General features: G+C 47.1%; 1 protein-coding gene across 1 annotated transcript in view; it reads right to left on the bottom strand.

The window, feature by feature from the left end:
- ST8SIA5 (ST8 alpha-N-acetyl-neuraminide alpha-2,8-sialyltransferase 5) overlaps positions 1 to 20,448 on the bottom strand; it is a 112,881-nt gene that overhangs the window by 14,571 nt on the left and 77,862 nt on the right. Inside the window, 4 exon segments of the mRNA XM_030567900.1 lie at positions 9,999 to 10,094; positions 10,096 to 10,150; positions 11,461 to 11,544; positions 20,040 to 20,132. Coding sequence (XP_030423760.1) covers positions 9,999 to 10,094; positions 10,096 to 10,150; positions 11,461 to 11,544; positions 20,040 to 20,132 — 328 coding nt within the window.

The raw sequence follows: 20,448 nt of genomic DNA, 5'->3' as shown, positions 1-20,448 counted from the left end.
CAAACTAAATATATACCCAAATAAGAAAACAAAACTGTAAGACAACCAAAAAATACCACCATGGCTAAACAATGCAATAAAAGAGGCAGTGAGAAGCATGAACCCTAGCAAGTCAAAAAAGTATAATTAAGCAGCCCAAAAAAAAAAGTATGAAAGGCAAGTAGCAAAAGACACAAAAACTAACAGCAATTATTTTTAAAATACATCAGAAGCAGTAAGCCTGCCAAACAACCACTGGGCCACTGGACAACCAAGGTGCAAAAGGAGCACTCAAGAAAGACAGGCCCTTGCAGAGAAGCTAAATAAATTATTTGCATCGGTCTTCACTGCAGAGGATATGAGGGAGATCCCAACACCTGAGCCATTTTTTTAGGTGACAAATCTGAGGAACTGTCCAAGATTGAGGTGTCAATGAAAAGGTTGTGAAACAAACCTGGTGACAAATAAATCACCAGGAAGAGATTATATTCACCCGAGAGTTCTGAAGGAACTCAAATATGAAATTGCAGAACTACTAACTGTGGTATGTAACCTATTGCTTAAGCCTCTGTACCAGATGATTGGAGGACAGCTGATGTAACATCAATTCAAAAAAAAAAAAAAGGCTCCAGAAGCAATCCTGGCAATTAAAAGCCAATAAGCCTAACTTCAGTACCAGGCAAATTGGTTGAAACTATTGTACAGAATAGAATTACTAGACACAAAGATGAACATAATATGTCGGAGAAGAGTCAACATGGCTTTTGAAAACTTCTCACCAGTCCATTAGAATTCTCTGAGGGAGTCAGCAAGTACATGGACAAGGGTGGTTCAGTTGGCCTTGGACTTTCAGAAAGCCTTTGACAAGGTCCCACACCAAAGACTCTTAAGCAAAGTAAACAGACATGGGATAAGAGGGAAGGTCCTCTCATGGATCAGTAACTGGTTAAAAGATAGGAAATACAAGGTAGGAATAAATGGTGAGTTTTCACAGTGGAGAGAGGTAAATAGCAGGGTCCCCAAAAAATCTGTATTGGGACTTGTCCTGTTCAACATAGTCATAAATGATCTGGAAAAGGGAGTACACAGTGAGGTGATAAAGTATGCAGGCAATACAAAATTGCTGAAGATAGTTAAGTCCAAAGCCGACTGGTGCAGAGTTACAAAAGGATGTCACAAAACTGGGAGGGTGGACAACAAAATGGGAGCTGAAGTTTAGTGCTGACAGGTGCAAAGTAAGCCTCTTGAAAAACATAATCCCAGCTGTACGTATAAAATGACAGGGGTCTAAATTAGCTGTTACCACTCAAGAAAGATCTTACAGTCATCATGGATAGTTCTCTGAACGCATCTGCTGAATGTGCAGCAGCAATCAAAAGAGTTAAAACACGGTTACACACCTTTGTAACTGTTGTTTTCGAGATGTGTTGCTCATATCCATTCCAGTTAGGTGTGCGTGCGCCGCGTGCACGTTCGTCGGAAAACTTTTTTACTCTAGCAACACTCGGCAGGTCGGCTGGGCGCCTCCTGGAGTGGCACTGCTATGGCACCGGATTATACCCCAGCCAACCCAGCCACCCTTCAGTTCCTTCTTGCCGGCTACTCTGACAGTGGGGAAGGAGGGTGGGTTTGGAATGGATATGAGCAACACATCTCGAAGAACAACAATTACAAAGGTGAGTAACCGTCTTCTCTTCTTCGAGTGATTGCTCATATCGATTCCAGTTAGGTGATTCCCAAGCCTTACCTAGGCGGAGGGGTCAGAGTGAGATGTGGCAGCATGCAGAACCGCTGCGCCAAAGGCTGCATCATCTCTAGACTGCTGGACCAGCGCATAGTGCGAAGCAAAGGTGTGGACCGATGACCAGGTCGCTGCGCGGCATATCTCCTGGATAGGCACGTGGGCCAGGAAAGCGGCTGATGAAGCCTGAACTCTGGTTAAGTGCGCAGTGAGATGGCCCGAAGGGACATAAGCCAGGTCATAGCATGTGCGTATGCACGCCGTTACCCAAGAGGAGATCCTCTGGGAGGAGACCGAAGACCTTTCATCCTCTCAGTGACTGCCACAACAACTGGGGGGATTTCCGGAAGGGCTTTGTCTGCTCCATATAAAAGGCTAGCGCCCTACGGACATCTAAGGAGTGTACTGCTGCTCCCATCGAGAAGAGTGAGGCTTCGGAAAGAAGACCGGGAGGAAAATGTCCGGTTGGTATGGAAGGCCAACACTACCTTAGGGAGGAAAGCAGGATGAGTAGCAACTCTACCTTGTCTTTGTGAAAGACAGTATATGGTGGGTCCACCGTAAGCGCCCGAAGTTCTGAAACCCTTCTGGCCAATGTAATGGCCACTAAGAAGACTGTCTTCCATGATAGGTACAGGAGCGAGCAAGTTGCCAATGGCTCAAATGGCGGAAGCATAAGTCTGCTTAGGACTAAGTTGAGGTCCCAGGGGGGGGCGCAGGGCGGGCGTACTGGGGGGTAGAGGTGCTCCAGGCCCTTACGGACCTGGTGACTAAGGGGTGGGAAAACACGGAGTGGCCACTTTCCCCAGGATGGAATGTGGAGATAGCCGCCAAGTGCACCCTCAGAGAAGATATCGCCAGGCCCTGCTGCTTAAGCGACAGAGATAGTCCAGAACTACAGGAATCGCGGCCTCAGAAGGAGCAACGTTTTGCGTTGTACACAGCAGGAGAAATGTTTCCACTTGGCCAGGTACGTGGATCGAGTGGAAGGCTTTCTGTTACTAAGGGGAATATGCTGCACCGGGGGTGGAACAGCGTAACTCGATGTGTTCAGCCATGCAGAGCCACACCGTGAGGTGAAGGGCCTACAGGTCCGGGGGGCGAAGACTGCCGTGGTCCTGCGTTATGAGGTCTGGAAGGAGAAGAGGCAGGGTAATTGGGCTGGCCATGGACTGGTCGAGCAGGGTGGGTACCAGTGCTGTCTGGGCCACGCTGGCGCAATCAGAATTAGGGTGCTCTGTCCCTGCGGAGTTTATTAGGATTTTGTGAACCAGAGGGAATGGTGGGAAGGCATAGAGCGGTGGTGCCTCCATGACATGAGGAATGCGTCCATGATCGACCCCGGTGAAAGACCCTGGAAGGAGCAGAACGCTTGGCACTTCCGGTTCGTGCGATGAGGCGAACAGGTCTATGCGGGGGAAACCCCCACCTCTGGAAGATTCGAATGAATAAAGTCTGGTCTTATCGACCGTTCGTGGCAGAGGAAGGATCTGCTCAGCTGATCCGCCAGAGTGTTCCGAACCCCTGGGAGGAAAGGACGCTACCAGGTCTATTGAGTGGGCTATGCAGAAGTCCCGAGTCGAATGGCCTCTTGACACAGGGGAGAAGGTGAGTCCCTCCGTTTGTTGATATAATCCATGGGCATTGTGTTGTCGGTAAATACTGAGACACAACGGCCGTGGAGATGTTGCTGGAAACGCCTGACATGCAGGCGGACTGCTCTCAGCTCTCGGACGTTTATGTGGAGCGTCAGCTCTTGCGATGTCCAAAGGCCCTGTGTGCAAGGTGACCGAGGTGAGCCCCCCAACCGAGTGATGACGCGTTTTGTCGTCAGGGACAGCAAGGGCTGTGGTGGATGGAACGGTAGCCCTGCACACACCAGAGAGGGAGTTAGCCACCAGTCGAGGGAGTGTAAGGCGCTCGGGGGAACTGTCACCAGAACGTCTATAGGGTCACTGCCCGGACGGTAGACCAAATTGAGCCACGTCTGGAGGGGGCCGCAGCCGAGCCTGGCATATTTGGTTACATAAGTACATGCGGCCATGTGGCTGAGTAGACCGAGACACGTGCGAGCCGAGGTGGTTGGGGAGTTCTGCAGGCCTCGAAATGATCATCACAATTGCCTGGAAACGTGGCTGAGGGAGGTAGGCCCTGCTCGAGTGGAGTCCAGGGTTTCCCCTATGAATTCTAGCCTTTGTGTGGGGACCAGGGTGGAATTTTCCCGCATTGAGGAGGAGCCCCAACCGGGGAGAATAGGTCCGTGATTATGCCCACGTGCTGTCGGACCTGAGTCTGGGAGGTTCCCTTGATGAGCCAGTCATCCAGATATGGAAATACATGTATCTGCTGCTAGCGAAAGTAGGCGGCGACGACGGCATGCATTTCGTAAACACCCTTGGGGCTGTGGAGAGGTCAAAGGGGAGGACAGTAAATTGGAAGTGCTGGTGATTGGCCACAAAGCAGAGATACCTTCTGTGCGGAGGGAAGATGGCGATGTGGAAGTATGCGTCCTTCATGTCGAGGGCGGCATACCAGTCTCCAGGATCCAAGGACGGGATAATAGTCCCCTGGGAGACCATGCGGAATTTCAACTTGACTAGAAATTGTTGAGGCTCACAGGTCTAGGATAGGCCTGAGGCCTCCCTTGGACTTGGGAATCAGAAAGTAGCGGGAGGTAAAACCCCTTCCCCTTATCATCTGAAGATACCTCCTCTATCGCTCCTGTGGCGAGGAGAGACTGCACCTCTTGTGAGAGGGGTCCCTGAAGAGGGACTGGGTTGGGGGGTGGGAAGGCGGGGATGAAACAAATTGGAGGTGGTATCCTTGTTTCACAGTGCGTAGGACCCAGAGATCTGAGGTCAGCTCGGACCACGCCGGGGAGGAAGTAGGAAAGACAGCTGGCGAAGGGAGAAGAAGGATCCTGTCCTGAAACTGGTTTGCCATCCTCGTGCGCACCTTCAAAAGGTAGACTTAGGTACCGGAGGTGCCTTTGGGGGGTCCGTGGTTTTGACCCCCTTGGGGCCCGGACTGGCTGCCTGCGGCCACCTCGCCTGTGCCTTCTACTGAAGTCTTGCCTGTGCCGGGGCACAAAGTACGGGCTGGTGGGGTTGAGGCCGGAAGGGCCTACGTGGGTCACGGGTATGCATGCCCAACGAGCGCATGATGACCCGGTTGTCTTTTTAACTCTGCAACCTGGGGTCAGTCTTCTCAGAGAACAAACCTTGCCATCAAGGGTAAGTCCTGGATGATGTATTGGTGGCAGGTTGGAGACCTGGAGCCAGGAGATACACCTCATGGTGATACCTGAGGCAAGAGTTCTGGCTGCCGAGTCTGGCCGCATCGAGAGAAGCTTGGAGGGAGGTTCTGGCTACCTTCTTCCCTTCTTCCAGGAATGCGGCACATTCTTGGCGCAAGTCTGGGGTAGGAGTTCTGTGAACCTACCCACCTCCACCCAGGTGTTGTAGCTGTAACGGCTCAGGAGAGCCTGCTGATTGGCCACCCGGAGATGCAGGGCACCTGCCAAATACACCTTGCGGACCAGTAGGTCCATCTGCCTAGCCTCCTTAGATTTGGGGGCTGGTATCTGTTGGCCATGGCGTCTCCCTTTGTTGACCATTTGGACAACTAATGAGGGAGGAGGGTGGACATACAGGTATTCATAACTGTCATGGTACAATTCCCCACTCTGAACCTTAGCGTCCAAAAGATGGGGTACCAGCATGAATTCCTCTAAGCTCAATTACCAGCTTAGAACCTGTAGCGCTGCCACCAACCAGGAATTCCAGTGCCTGATACACTCTGGTCCCCCAAACCTTGCCCGGGGACCCCCCAAGACCCAGAGAGAATTTAGCCTCTCTCTCCACTTCCCTCCTTTCTCCCACCAATTCCTGGTGAATCCAGACCCAGTCCCCTGGGGTCTCACCAGAATAAAAAATATTAGGTCTTAAACAAGAAAAGCTTTTAATTAAAGAAAGAAAAACAGTAAAAATTATCTTTGTAAATTTTAAAAAAATGGAATAGGTACAGGGTCTTTCAGCTATAGACACTGGGAACACCCTCCCATCCTAAGTATACAAGTACAAATTAAAATCTTTTCAGCAAAATACCAATTTGAATTCCTTTCAGCCAAATACACATTTGAACTTCTTCCAACCAAATACACATTTGCAAATAAAGAAAAAAACATAAGCCTAACTCGCTTTAATCTACCTAGTACTCACTAGTCTGACTTATAAGAGCCTGTATTGGAGAGATTGGAGAGAAACCTGATGCACGTCTGATCCCTCTGAGCCCCGAGAGTGAACAACCACCAAAACTAACAGCACAGCACAAAAACTTCCCTCCCTCAAGATTTGAAAGTATCCTGTCCTCTGATTGGTCCTCTGGTCAGGTGGCAGCCAGGCTTACTGAACTTTTACCCTTCACAGTCCAAAGAGATATAAAGTACTTCTGTGCTATGTAACTTTTCTTCTCTGTTTATGACAGTACACCGAGAGGGTACCATGTATTCCCTCTCGACTCCCTTTGCCGGTAGGGGGAATGGAGGCTGGGGACTGCCATAAGGTGTCGGCAGTGGCCTGGATGGTCCTAATTAAGGGCAGGAGCCACCCTAGTGGGGGTGTCCGCTGACAGGATGCTCACGATGGGGTCCTCGACCTCCAGGACTTCCTCTACAGGGAAGTTTAATGTTAAGTGCCACCCTTCTAAGGAGGTACTGATGAGCTATGAGGTCTATCGGCGGGAGCCCTGATGACGAGGTCCCTGCCACCGCCTCATATCCGGAGAAGAAGAGGATGACACTCCAGGGATGAGAGGGTCCTGAATGGCTCTTGCTAATGGGTCGGTTCCTGCTCTAGTGGTAACGGGGAGGCCTGGCGGATGGATCAGCTGCTCCTTCTGTCCAGCGGAGGGAGATGGCTGATGGTGCCTCAGGAGCCCAATGCTCTGAGGAGCGGGGCAGGTCTGGGCCAAGGAGCACCTGGGCCTGGTGGTACGCCCAGGGTGTCCAAAAAGACCACTGTTGAGGTCCCGAGTCCTGAGACCTGGACGTCCTGGAGACCCCGGTAGGCATCTCCATCTCATGGTCCTGGTTGTAGTAACTGTCCACATGGGAGGACACAGACGTCTGCCTGGATGGCCATGGAGGAGCAGAGAAACCTTCAGCTGAGGTTTCAACGGACCTCGCTCTCCTCTTTAGCGGGGCACAGTGCCGGTATTCGGCACGGTACCATGATCGAGCCGGGACCTGCGACCAGACCGTGCGGGAGGTCGACCAGGATCTCAAGTCCCTGCGACGTGAGCGGCTTCGGGAGGTATGGTGCATGGATCGGTGCCAGGAAACTAGAGCGGTGCCTCGAAATAGCGAGGTGGGGGAGCGTGAGTCCGACTGGTGCCGCAAGTCTGACTGGTGGCGTGCAGAGGAAAACAGTGCAGGGACTGCGTGCGGAGTCGAGAGCGGGAGTGGCATCTCGATGTGAACGCCTGCGGGACCGCGATCTTGAGCGGTGCTGGTCTGCTGAGCCGACAGACAGTGGTCTGGTCAGGTCAGCTTGCCCAGAGATTGGATTACCCGCACCAGCGGAGCGGGGGGTAGCAGCAGTGCCGCATCCATGAGGGCGATCAGGTCTCTCACCGCCGAAAACGCCTTTGGCGTGGGATGGCATGTGAGCTCTATCGTGTGTACGTGCCAGGGAGCTATCAGGCGCCGGACTCGACGGCCCCTTGTGGGACCGGAATCGACGGTGCCGATGTCGTCGGTGCCGCGTCGGGTATCGGCGCCGGGCAATCTGATCTAGGCGAACTCTATAGCTGCAGCAATGGGCGTCGGCAAGGCAGCAGGAGTCTTAGCCTTTTTCAGCCTCGGGGAGAGGGAGCGACGTGAATTCAACTTCGGTGCTCAGTGGCGGCCGGTGCCGGGGAGTCTTTAGGGTGTACCGGTGGCAATCAGGTGCTGTGGGGAGTGCCTCTGCTCACCGACTGCCCGACGCTCGGTGCCGAAGATGTGGTGTGCCAAGGCCCGCTTCCATGAGTAGCTGTTTTAGTCTGATGTCCCGCTCCTTTTTAGTTCGCAGCTTGAAAGCCTTGCAAATCGAGCACTTAGCAGTTGAGTGCGATTCCCCGAGGCACTTTAAACGGAGGTCGTGAGGGTCTCCTGTTGGCATCGGCCTGTGACAGGTCGAGCACGGTTTGAAACCCGGTGAGCCGGGCATGAGCTCCGGAACCGGGTGCGGGGAAGGGGCTACTCCCCGAACCCCGCTAACTAGTAACAACTAATTATACTATTACATTAATAACTTACAACTAAAACTATCTATCTATATACAAGAACAACAACTATGTATACGACAACAACGAGAAAAAACTACGAGTAGCTAGGGAAGGTGGAGGTCAGCTAAGCCGCACTCCACTGTTCCAACAACCGACACAGGCGGTAAGAAGGAACTGAAGGGTGGCCGGGTCGGCTGGGGTATATATCCGGTGCCATAGTGCGCCACTCCAGGGGGGGCCCCAGCCGACCCGCCGAGTGTTGCTAGAGTAAAAAAGTTTTCCGATGAACGTGCACACAGTGCACGCACACCTAACTGGAATGGATATGAGCAATCACTCGAAGAAGAACAGAATGTTAGGAAACATTAGGAAAGGGATAGATAATATGACAAAATATAAAAAAGTTATATTAGAATTGGAAAAGATACAGAATTGGGCAACAAAAAACAATTAGTGGTATGGAATAGCTTCCATATGAGGAGAGATTAAAAGACCGGGACTGTTCAGCTTAGAAAAGAGATAACTAAGGGAGGATAGATAGAGGTCTATAACAATCATGAATGGTGTGGAGAAAGTAAATAAGGAAATGTTATTACTCCTTTACGTAGCACAAGAACCAGGGAGTCATCCAATGACATTAATGGGCAGTATGTTAAAAGAAACAAAAGGACATACTTCTTCATTCAACACACAGTCAACCTGTGGAATTGTTGCCAGGGGAGGTGTGAAGGCCAAGACTATAACAGGGTTCAAAAAAGACACTCGATAGTTCCTGGAGGATAAGTCCATCAATGGCTATTAGCCAAGATAAGTCAGGGACACAACTTCATGGTTGTGGGTCACCCTAAAACCTCTGACTGCCAGAAGCTGGGACTGGACAACTGCAGATAGATCACTAGATACTTCTGTTCTGTTCATTCCCACCAACATGTGGTAGCAGCCACTGTCAGAAGACAGGATACTGCACTAGATTGGCCGCTGCTCTGACCCAGTGTGGCTATTCTTATGTCTTATAAACCTGGGGAGGGACTGAGCCTTGGAGAGTAAAAGTGGTCTGGTGGCTGTGAGGGAGTAGCCTGGATTGGGCCTTGGAAGACCTGGATTCAATTCTTTGCTCCACAGACTTCCTATAAGATCTCAGGCAAGTCACTTAGCCCTGATCCTCAAAGGTATTTACATGCCTAACACCCATCAAGATATGATTTCAATGGAAGTTAGGCATCCAAATATTTTGAGGAACTGTGCCTCAGATCCCATCTGTTAAATGGGGATGATATCACTGCTTTACCTCCCAGAGGTGTCAAGAAGATAAATACATTAAAGATTGTGTGGTGCTTGGCAGCCATATAAAACTAAGATCACTATCATGCTGGTCCTCGCAAAGGGTGAGTTTCAGCTATTTTCAGAAACATACAGCTTGAAATTCGAGATATGTGGGTTTGTTACATAATTTACAGTCACTGTCACATAAATTAGTTTCTGCTCTTAAATTTCAGTGTGCACGGAGAATTGTACATTGGGTTGTAATGTTCTTCAGGTCAAGGATTATTTGCTGAAGAAATTTGTGTATAAATTCTAATGAATACATTTGAGAATTCTGCAACATGTTCACAACCTGCAAACAGAAAGAAGGTAAAATCACCGAGTTCTCAAATTTTCAAATAAGAATAAGAATCAGACCCAGAGAAATAATGTGTTTAAAATATGTGGGACATGTCCTTGTTGAGTTTTGGTCACTCAGCTTCATTATATGCTGATTTCTAAAGCCATTTCACTAGCCAGTTAACATGTGGTCAGTAAATTCTGCAGTCAAAAGTATACATATTGCCTGCCAGGTGGAGCAGATGACAACTAGATAGAGGAAAAAACAAATGGAATGTCACATGGAAATGAGGGATGCAGAATCAAGGATGCTTGCAAAAATTTCAAATGTTGATTAAGCTTGACTACTATATAAGACTTTGTCCAATGCAGCAGCTATAGTGTGAGGTTTTAGCAACAGACATGTAACAGACCTTTGAAACATTCTGAAGATTTCTTGATTGATATGGAAGATTCCACTAGTATCCACTTCATATTTCAATTTAGTTCCCAGGGGTGTATTTTTTCTGTGTTGTGAACAGAAAGGCAGGGGCATTGCAACATCTTGACAACGTTGACCTGTCAAATGAAAAATAGGTGAAGAAGTTTACATGAACAATAGCATGGAGTAAAGCTAAGAGTTACAATGAGTACTGAAACGGACAGAAATTGCTGTCCCAATGATGTTATGGTTAATGTGCTACTCTCACCATAGATTTCATATTAACCCTAAATATACAGAGGAGTGAGTGCTGTGGGCCAAAATGGAGTCAATTTCTTAGTTCACCTCTTTCACTTAATGCCTTTTCTACTTTTGCCTTTGCAACAGAATCCTTGAATTACTCCCAATCTTATTCCAGAGCACGGTTGTTTCTGAGCCAGTGCCTGTGTCTCAGATGCTTGTGCATCCACAGTGATAAATATATGTGCATAAAGCTAAAACAATGCTGTGGCATCATCAGATATTGGCCCCTACAGGACAGCATTCCAAAGCTGGGTTCTGAAATCATTGTAGAAGAACTTCAGCAAGGATATAAAATAAAATAGAGTGTTCTAGGGACAAATGACAGGAGGCCTCTGGATACCAGAACAGCAGCTGAGGAGGCCAGAGAATGGCAATTGAGAAGGGTAATAAGGAAAGATAATCAATGGAATACAGAACTAACTATCAAGATTTTCATGCTGATGATTCTGAAGATTCTCAGCTGGTGTAAAGCAGTGTTACTACTGAAGACAGTATAGCTGCAATCATTTACACCAGTTGAGAATTGGTCAGCACCCTCGATACAAGGAGCATCCTGATGAACTCTTGTTTTATGACTGGAGCACAGCACTAGGAGACAGGACTCCAGTGTTCTGTTCTATGGTGGTCATGACTCACAGTGATCTTCACATAATCTCTCCAGGGCCCAGATTGTGCCCCCATCTCTCTTCTCCCTAAAACATGCTGGGGGGATCCTCAGCACAGATTTCCCCTCCTTCATAGGTAGGGTGACAAGTCAGCAAGATGTGAAAAATCAGCATGGGGTGAAGGGGGTAATAGGCACCTATATAAGAAAAAGCCCCAAATATCAGGACTGTACCTATAACTCAGGACATCTGGTCACCCTAGAGGGGGGTGAGTCTTAGATGCCTCTATAGCATTCTTCCACCTTCAACATCATCCTGCTACCTGACTTTTTTAAAAATAACAATAGCCAAAACCGACTTAATGCATTGGTCTCCCCGATCATAATGAATAGTAAAAAGTAATAGCCTCTTTTGATATTTTACTTACTCTTTAATAACCGTTGATATGTGATTACATCACTCTTTTACAATTGATTACATTGAAACTCACCCCTTTTAGTTAATGATAACTATAGTCTCATTAACAGAATCCTGTCTTACTGAATAGGTTGGCTTCTGTCACATTCATCTCCCATTTGCACATCTGTAGGCTCTTCCACCTGTCAAACAATTCAGTTTGCTTCACCCTAAAGACAAACCAAAGACTGCTGAGTGCATTTTTATGAAATGAACTTTTCTTTATTCATAACCCTGCATTGATGAGGGCATGTAATATTTATTTGGTAGGAAGAGATAGTTGGCCCACATGAATGCTCTCTGTGTATAACCTAATCCTTATGTACGACTAAAAGCACCCCTGTATTCACACCATAAACATTTTTGTAATAATCTTTGTGCAGAATATACTGAGGCATCATTTAAAAACTAACACCACATGAATTGTCAGTATTCTTTTGTAATGTATGTACAAAATGCATACTAAGAGTTCTGAACAGAAACTGAAATTATGACTACAATGTGTTTATCAGGCAAGTCTGGGGAGTGGGTAAACCGGTTTCTCAAAGACAAAAGACAAGCTGATGATGCTAGCCAGGGTCAAAGTTGACTGGCAATTATGTGTCAAGTGGCCATTCTTTGCCAACAAAGCGGGGCAGGAAAAAAAAGGGATCTGCATTTTGGCAAACAACATAGAACCTTCTTCACCACAAGACTCCATGTCTCCTTCCTTATAGCTGGAATGAACTTTATCCAGGGGTAAACCTCAGGAAAATGCTTTGCAAAGGGAGACTGGACTATAAACAGGGTCGGCTCCAGCTTTTTGCCACCCCAAGCGGCAAAGAAAAAAAAAGAAAAACCCGATTGAGCTGCCGCCGAAGAGGAAGAGACAGAGTGAAGGACCCGCCACCGAATTGCCGCTGAAGATTAAAGCAAAGCACTTAAGCTGCCACCGAAGTGCTGCCCCAATAACGGATGGACTGCCGCCCCTTTCTATTGGCCGCCCCAGGCATCTGCTTCCTTCGCTGGTGCCTGGAGCCGGCCCTGACTATAAAAGTGAGGGGCAAAACCACCCCAGCTTATTACTCTTTCACTTAACAAGACAAAGGGACCAGCTCTTTGACTTTGAGGGGAGGTCCTGACCTGAGAATTTGGTCAGCCATGTTGCTGAGAACACATGCTAAGGATTTTATCTTGAACCAAGTCTACTTCGTCAAGTTTTAGCTGCTAGGAAGCACTTTATCTTTATTTCTCTTGTAACCATTTCTGCATTAATGGCTTATACTTGAACTCACTTAAAATCTCTCTCTTTAATGAACTTGTTTTATTTTTAATCTAAAATATCCAGTGTTGTGTGTAAACTGAACTGTTTGGTAAGATCAGTTAAGAGTAGAAAACTGTTGACTATTGACCCTTTACAGGGGCAAAGGACTTTTAATATCTGAACTGCCCAGGAGAAGGCTGGGCAGAGCAGAACACACACATTTTGGAGGAAATTAGGGACTGGGAGTATGTTGGGGTCACCCTGCAAGTAGTAATCAAGGTTGCTGGAAGCCAGAGTGCAACTCGTGTGTGCTGACAGGCTGCTAGGATCAGAGGTGTTAGACCAGGGCTACTGTTATACATAGACACTCAGAGTGTGACTTGCTTGCTGGCAGGCTGCTTGTGACTTGACCCAACGTGGGAGCTACCACAGCAAGCATGGTAAGGCACAACCCCCCTCTCCGGTCTGGTTGCACCCTGGAATGGGGACACGATGGTTCTTCTTACTGTTATTATTTCTACTACAGTAGTGCCTACAGGGCCCCAGCCAGGATTGGGGCTCTGTTGTGCTAGGTGCTGTACAAACACATTCCCTGCCCCAAAGAGCTTACAATCTAAACAGATATGGCAGGCAAAGAGAAGAAGAGGAAAGAATGCACAAAGAAGTGAAGTGACTTGCATAAGTCATGCAGAAGTCAGTAACATAGACAGGTACAGTCCAGAACTGTCCAAGTCCAGTGTCCTGTCCACTAAACCACAAATGTATACATTGACATTAAAGACAGACCCTGAAGTCTAATTAAGTAGTGGCAGTTAATGTCAATACACACATCCTATTTATGCCTGTTTCTCTTTTTAATCACACTTATATTTTCAGATTCTCTTCCTTCAATTCTGAAAGAAACCTGAACGTTTAAAAAACAAGGTGATCTCTGTGTGTGATTTTTCTGGATTCCATTTGGCAATGATGGCTAATTTATGGACTCACAGAGATTAGATCTGGAAAAGATTTGGGGAATGTGGTGCCCAGTTTCTTTAGGCCCCTTTGAAAATCCCATTCTCAAAGTATAAAGCCTCAAGTTCTCCTCTGAGGCCTTGTCCACACTAGGAATTTCAGCCATCACGGTAGCTGCAAACCCCTAGTGTACATGTAAAGCCACTATAAACTGTGATTTCCACCCCTGGAACTTAACCCTGCTTGAAACTGGGAGAACAAATTATTGATTGTTTATCTTGCTGTAGCATCTAGGAGGCCAGTCATAGAGCAGGAAGCTTTGAGCTAGGCATTGTACAAACACAGAGCACAAAGAGGACCTCTGTCCCAAACAGCTTCAGTCTAAGGGTACGTTCAGACTACCCGCCGGATCGGCGGGTAGCGATCAATCTATCGGGGAACGATATATTGCATCTCGTCTAGACGCAATATATCGATCCCCGAACACACTCCCTTCAACTCCAGAACTCCACCAGGGTGAGCAGAAGAAGCAGAGTTGACGGGGGGAGCTGCAGCCGTTGATCCCATGCCGTGAGGATGGGAGGTAAGTCAAAATAAGATACGTGAACTTCAGCTACGCTATTCCCGTAGCTGAAGTTGTGTATCTTACATCGACACCCCCACCTTCCCCTGGTGTAGACCAGGCCTAAGTAAGCTATCCTGATGCCAAATGAAACTGATAGATGTCTTGCTTATCTATGATAAGGCTAGGTCTACACTGGAGTTGGAAGTTGTGATTCCCAGCTTGCGTGGACAGACCCGCACTGGTTGTACTTGACCTAGAACCTAAAAACAGCACTGTGCACGTGACTGCATGGGCGATGGTTTGGGTTAGCCATTCAAGTACGTACATGGGACCAGGTAGGACTGTACTTGGGGCAGCTAGCCTGAGGAGCTGCCTGTGCCACCACAGACACACTTCTACTCTTAGACACTAGCTCAAGCACAGCTAGCATGGGTTAGTCTACGCAAGCTGGGAATCACACCTCCCCGCTCAAATGTAGATGTACCTGCAGCAATGCATTGGGATAGCTACAATGGTGGCTGGCCACTGATGGCTGTAACCAGAGCATGTCCTCAGTGCAGGCAATGCCTAAGACCCAACAACTACTCTTGAAGTTAATGGGAAAAGTCCCCGCTGATGTCAAAGGAGGTTGGAGCAAGCCCATAGTGCACCTCTTCCAGTTAAAGATTTTTCCCAGCTGTATTTTTTGCTAGTGCTTTGCCCACTCTAGTTTTAATTGTCTCCAGTGATGGGATTCTCTCCACTGCCCTTAGGGAAACTATTCCACAGTCGACATTCGGAAGAATTTTTTTTCTGATATCCAGCCTCAATTTTCCTTTGCTTAACTTCATGCCATTGCATGTGGATGTACTGTAACACATACTTTCTGCCTTACAACCCAACCATAATCCTGCGTGTGGCATATTAGCCTACAGCTGTGGAGGTCATAGCCTCACCATTATGGCAACTCTGCAGACTTCAATAAGGGAGAAAAAAAAAAAGCTTTCATCGGGAGAATCAAGAGAAAATGTACTTAAGAGTGGGAAAGTTCTTACTGCTCAGTTATTTCACAGAGCAGAACATAAAATAGCCTTCTGCTAAGAGTCTGAGCCAGACTGGTCTGTAGATTTGACATTAAAAGATTGTCTTTTATATCTTCTGGGGAAAGGAAGAGGACTTCAATGGTCAGCATCATGGGACTACCTTAAAGCTCTAGAAGTTGCTCCTACCTACCTAGTCGGGTTCATGTGTGATCTTCAGTACCTGGAACCTAGATACACCTCTACCTCAATATAACGCTGTTCTCGGGAGCCAAAAAATCTTACCGCATTATAGGTGAAACCGTGTTATATTGAACTTGCTTTGATCCATCAGAGTTCCCAGCCCGCCCCCCCCCAGAGCACTGCTTTACTGTGTTATATCCAAATTTGTGTTATATCGGGTCGCGTTATATTGGGGCAGAGGTTGCCATGGTGCCAGGGAACTCACAAATATCTAGGTAGAATGGATACATGATGTCCCTTTTTGGACTTTGATGAAGTTTGAGGTCTCTTGGAGGCTGCTGGATCTTGGTGCATTCTCTTTGGGTTTGAATGCTCCCTATGCTGGTTTTCAATAAAATAACAAGGGTCTTTTAACAACAGCTTTATATTTCACACTGGTGTAATTTGGGGCTTTCCAGAGTGTGGAAGTCACTCTTAAAGAACTAGGTCATACTGTACCTTCTGAAGCACATCAGAGCATGCTGATTTGGAAATCTTCCATTATCCCTGAGGGATAACTAAGGGGAAAAGAATATTCCACATGCACATTAGAAGAACCCAGCATGGCAAACAGAGCTTTGCTATGTTAAACAACATATGGTATCACCGTAATACAAATAATTTATAACTGCATATCCTAGGCTAATTCTATCCTATTAAATTGGAATGCGACTGGATAAGATACAGAGCAGTGATTTTCTCTATGCCCTGCAATCAATATAAGAGAACACGATTCTAGCACGCACCCTGGCAAGATGTTCCTATTCTCACGATTTATTTTTAAGCATTGTGAGTCAGCAAACTAGACAAAGTTGCTATGCCTATGTCCTTCATCCAGTGCCAGTTATAGGGGAAAAGGCCAGCTTTGCTATCTGTACAGAGTCAATGGGGGAGGTGTATGTCCAAGATTCATGCAGAGCTGTAACAGCAAAGTGCTGTTGCTATTGTGTTAGATGGCTGTTTTCATCAATACTTTGCATATCTAGAACTTTTCATCTGAAAATCTCAAAGCACTTTACAAACAATAATTAGGCCTATGAGTAGGTCTGTATTATGACTGGGGCTCTAAGCACCCAGAGGCAGGAACTTTGTCTTTTATACCTGTCTATAAAGTAACTGGCACCATCCAAATAATAAGTAACTACAATCCCCAGTTTCCAACCTGAGGCAGAGAGGTTAAACATCTTGCTCAAGATCACACGCTAAGTCAGTGGCAGATCTGAGAACAGAGCCCCTGAATCCTACTTCCAAGTTAACCTGTTCTAACCCCTAGAGAACCCAGTCCCTTGGACAAATAGCTGATGAATGAGTGGCTGAGGTGTAGGCCTGCTGCTGCAATGGCTAAAAGAAATATATATCTTTTATGAACCAGCTGCAGGTTTTTTCTGAAGCCACGACAAGTGCGAGATTGACTCCAGTAAATCCCACGGAATGTTCAGATAGCAACCAAGTCTGAATGTCTGCCTGTGGCTGGAATATGCTGTGAATGGAGAAATGGGTGGTGCGTATAACAGGCCAGGGGAACCCGCCCACGCCCTGCCCACGCCCTGCCTGGAGGCCCCTCCTGCTTCCAACTCTTCCCTCATGGCCCCAGCCCAGGCTGCTTCTCATCCCCGAAGGAGACAGGGGCAGGAGGTGAGGCAGGCCAGCTGGCTGGCAGCCCGAGACATGACTGGTGTGGGTGCTCGAGCCGTCTGTCTAGCATCTGCGGGCGCTGAGGAGAACTGGCTGGTGCAGCCCAGGGCTGGGACAGGGGACCCAGCGGCTAGGGCCAGCCAGTAAGCCAGGACTCGGGGCGGCTGGTGCGGAACTCCTCCAGCCGTGGTAGGGCACTCGGGGCTGGGGAGGGAGACAGGGCCTTGGGCAGAAGGGGCGGGGTCAGGGGCTAGCCTTCACAAATGGGCAGTTCATGCGCCACCCATGGATAGAGGCATTTTGTCCAGGATCATGTGTTAAAGGCCAAATGTGATACATGTCAGAAAACATGAAAGATAGAAGGTAAGGGAAAAACCATCCTTATAACTATGTCCATTACAGACACTCCCTTTAAGAGGGTATCAGTGGGCCACACAGGACCACCAAGAGTGCCAACATAGAGAGTTTGGCATGGACCTGCCAATCACACTACTGAAAGCATGCCAGAAATATCCGAAGAGTAGTGTGTGTTGGGTTCCTCCTCCTTTCCCTTCCTCATCTGATCTGCCAGCCAGTATTTTATCTTGTCTTTGTCTTGTCTTAGAACAAAAGCTCTTCAAGGCCCTGATTCAGCAAAGCACTTGCTCACATGCTTAATTTTAAATGCATAAGTGGTCTCATTGAAATAAATGAAATTTAAGCACATGCTTAAACTACTCAGCTGAATTGGGGCCCAGGACAGGAAGCATGCCTTGATCTGTGTTTAACAATAATAATACCTTGCTCTCTCATAGTGATTTGATTTTCATCAGTAGATCACAAAGGGCTTTACAAAGGTGAGTGTCATTACCCCCATTTTACAGGTGGAGAAACTGAGGCACAAAGAGTTGATGGTGTCCAGTTTGCAAATTAATTCCAGTTCTGCAGTTTCTCATTGAAGTCTGTTTTTTAAGTTTTTTCATTGAAGAATTGCCACTTTTAAGTCTGCTATTGAGTGTCCGGGAGATTGAAGTGCTTTCCCACTGGTTTTTGAATGTTACAATTCTTGATGTCTGATTTGTGTCCATTTATTCTTTTGCATAGAGACTGTCTTGTTTGGCCAATGTACTGGACACCATTAAATTAGGCCTGAATAAAGACTGGGAGTGGCTGGGTCACTACAAAAAGTAATTTCCGCTCTGCTGATACTCACACCTTCTTGTCAACTGTTAGAAATGGGCGACATCCACCTTGACTGCATTGGCCTCATTAGCACTACAAAAGTAATTTTCCCTCTTGATAGTCACCTCTTCTTGCCAACTGTTGAGAATAGGCCACTTCCACCTTAACTGAATTGGCCTCGTTAGCACTGACTTCCCACTTGGTAAGGCAACTCCCATCTTTTCATGTGCTGTTATATATATACTGCTTACTGTATTTTTCACTCCAGGCATCTGATGAAGTGGGTTTTAGCCCACGAAAGCTTATGCCCAAATAAATTTGTTAGTCTCTAAAGTGCCACAAGGACTTCTCGTTGTTTTTGCTGATACAGACTAACATGGCTATCACTCTGAAACTGTTTTCAAGGTGACATTATTTTTAATAATAAATAAATTTTTTAACCAATACCTGGGCTGTTTTTCATTTACATGTGGAACCTCTCCAGGATTTGTTACAGTTTTGTAGAGAAGATTTTAAAGTTACTTTGTCTAGGTCAAAGTCCTCTTCTCATAGCTCAGAACTCAGTCATAGGGTATGTCTACTCTGCAGCTGGAGAGTGATTCTCAGTGTGGGTAGAAACGCATGCATTAGAGCAGGGGTCGGCAGCCTTCGGCACACGGCCCAGCAGGGTAATCCGCTGGTGGGCTGTGAGACATTTTGCTTACGTTGACTGGCCGCTGCTTCCCGCAGCTCCAATCAGGGTCACCCAGAGGATTCAGAGAATTTGGGGGCCCCTTCCATAAAAAAAAGTTGCAATATTATAGAATACTATATTCTTGTGGGGACCCCTGTGGGGCCTGGGGCAAATTGCCCCACTTGCCCCCCTCTCTGGGAAGCCCTGGCTCCCATTGGCCAGGAATGGCGAACCACAGCCACTGGGAGCTGCAGGGGGCCGTGCCTGTGGATGGTCAACGTAAACAGAATGTCTCGCGGCCCACCAGCAGATTACCCGGATGGGCTGCATGCTGAAGGCTGCCGACCCCTGCATTAGAGCTAGTGCACTAAACATAGTGGTGTAGCTAAAGATAGCTCAGGCAGCTGCCTGGGCAAGCCACCCGAGCATGCACCTAGGCAGTCCAGGCAGGTTTGTACTCAAGAGGCTGCCTGCATCCAGCTACTTTTCTATTTTTAGCGTACTAGCTTGAGCAGAACAAGCGCTTGTCTGCCTGCACTGGGAAGCGTCCTTCCAGCTGCTACATGGACATTTTCCTATTGTGCAGTTGTTTCATGAGCACAACTCCCTAGGGTATCAATGGGAGTATGTGCTGGACATGTACTAAGGAGGCCTGTAGTGAAAATAAGGAATATGCACTGTGGACTGAAGAAGAGAATTTTGTCCTTACATCAGTTATTATTTTACCTTTTTATTATATTTTAAAACCCCTTTTCAGGGATGTATAATCCTCTTAGGCAACTGATACATTTCCTGACGTACCTGTGGGACCATACAAGACAGAATTCTGATACTGCATTGATCAAATGACAGAATCATGCTATGCTACTGAATTGTTTAAATTACTTGGCAAATGAAAACACAGGATATGATCTCAGTAGAGGGCCCTGAGTAGACTATTAGAGATGAAAACATGGGCTCCTTACATTAATCAAATTCAGGCGGTGGCACTGAGCCTGGCCCAAAGCCTACTGAAATGAATGGAAAGAACCCCGTTGCCTCCACTGGGGATCAAGTTCTTAATCCCCATTACTTTGACATGGAAGCTCAAAATCCCTGCTCCTTCGAGATGTGTCTTTGTCCTCCTCATTATATGTGTGTTTGTAACCTGTCTGACAAGGCAACCATTTTATAAAGCAATTGCTCATACTTACATAGAGAGCACTTTCACCTCAATGATATCCTGTCTTAATTCCAGGCATTTGGTGGAGTTGTATTCAAAAGGCCCTTCATAAAACTCAAAGTACCTAAGGAAGAACAAGGACAAAAATATTAAAGGTTACAAAAAATGTTAGATTCTGAAACCTAACTTTGTTTATCAAGGGAAGCATGCCTGAAGCCAATGCCAGTGTTCCCTGTCCCTTTTAGGACTGCAAGGTCTGGCCCCAGGATAGAGCAAAGTTATTACACAAAAGCAAAACACTGGTACCATATGTGACTGCAAAATGCCAAGTGTCCCTGCCCCTTTAGGAATTCAAATGCTAATGGACAGATTTTCAAGAGAGAGCTCTCACCACCACTTTCCAGTTAGACAGTTTAAATAAGTGGCCAGGTTTTCAAAAC

Source organism: Gopherus evgoodei, chromosome 6, assembly GCF_007399415.2.
Source record: "Gopherus evgoodei ecotype Sinaloan lineage chromosome 6, rGopEvg1_v1.p, whole genome shotgun sequence".
NCBI lineage: Eukaryota > Metazoa > Chordata > Testudines > Testudinidae > Gopherus > Gopherus evgoodei.
The sequence above is the reverse complement of the archived record's forward strand: the minus strand, read 5'-3'. Positions and strand labels throughout refer to the sequence as shown.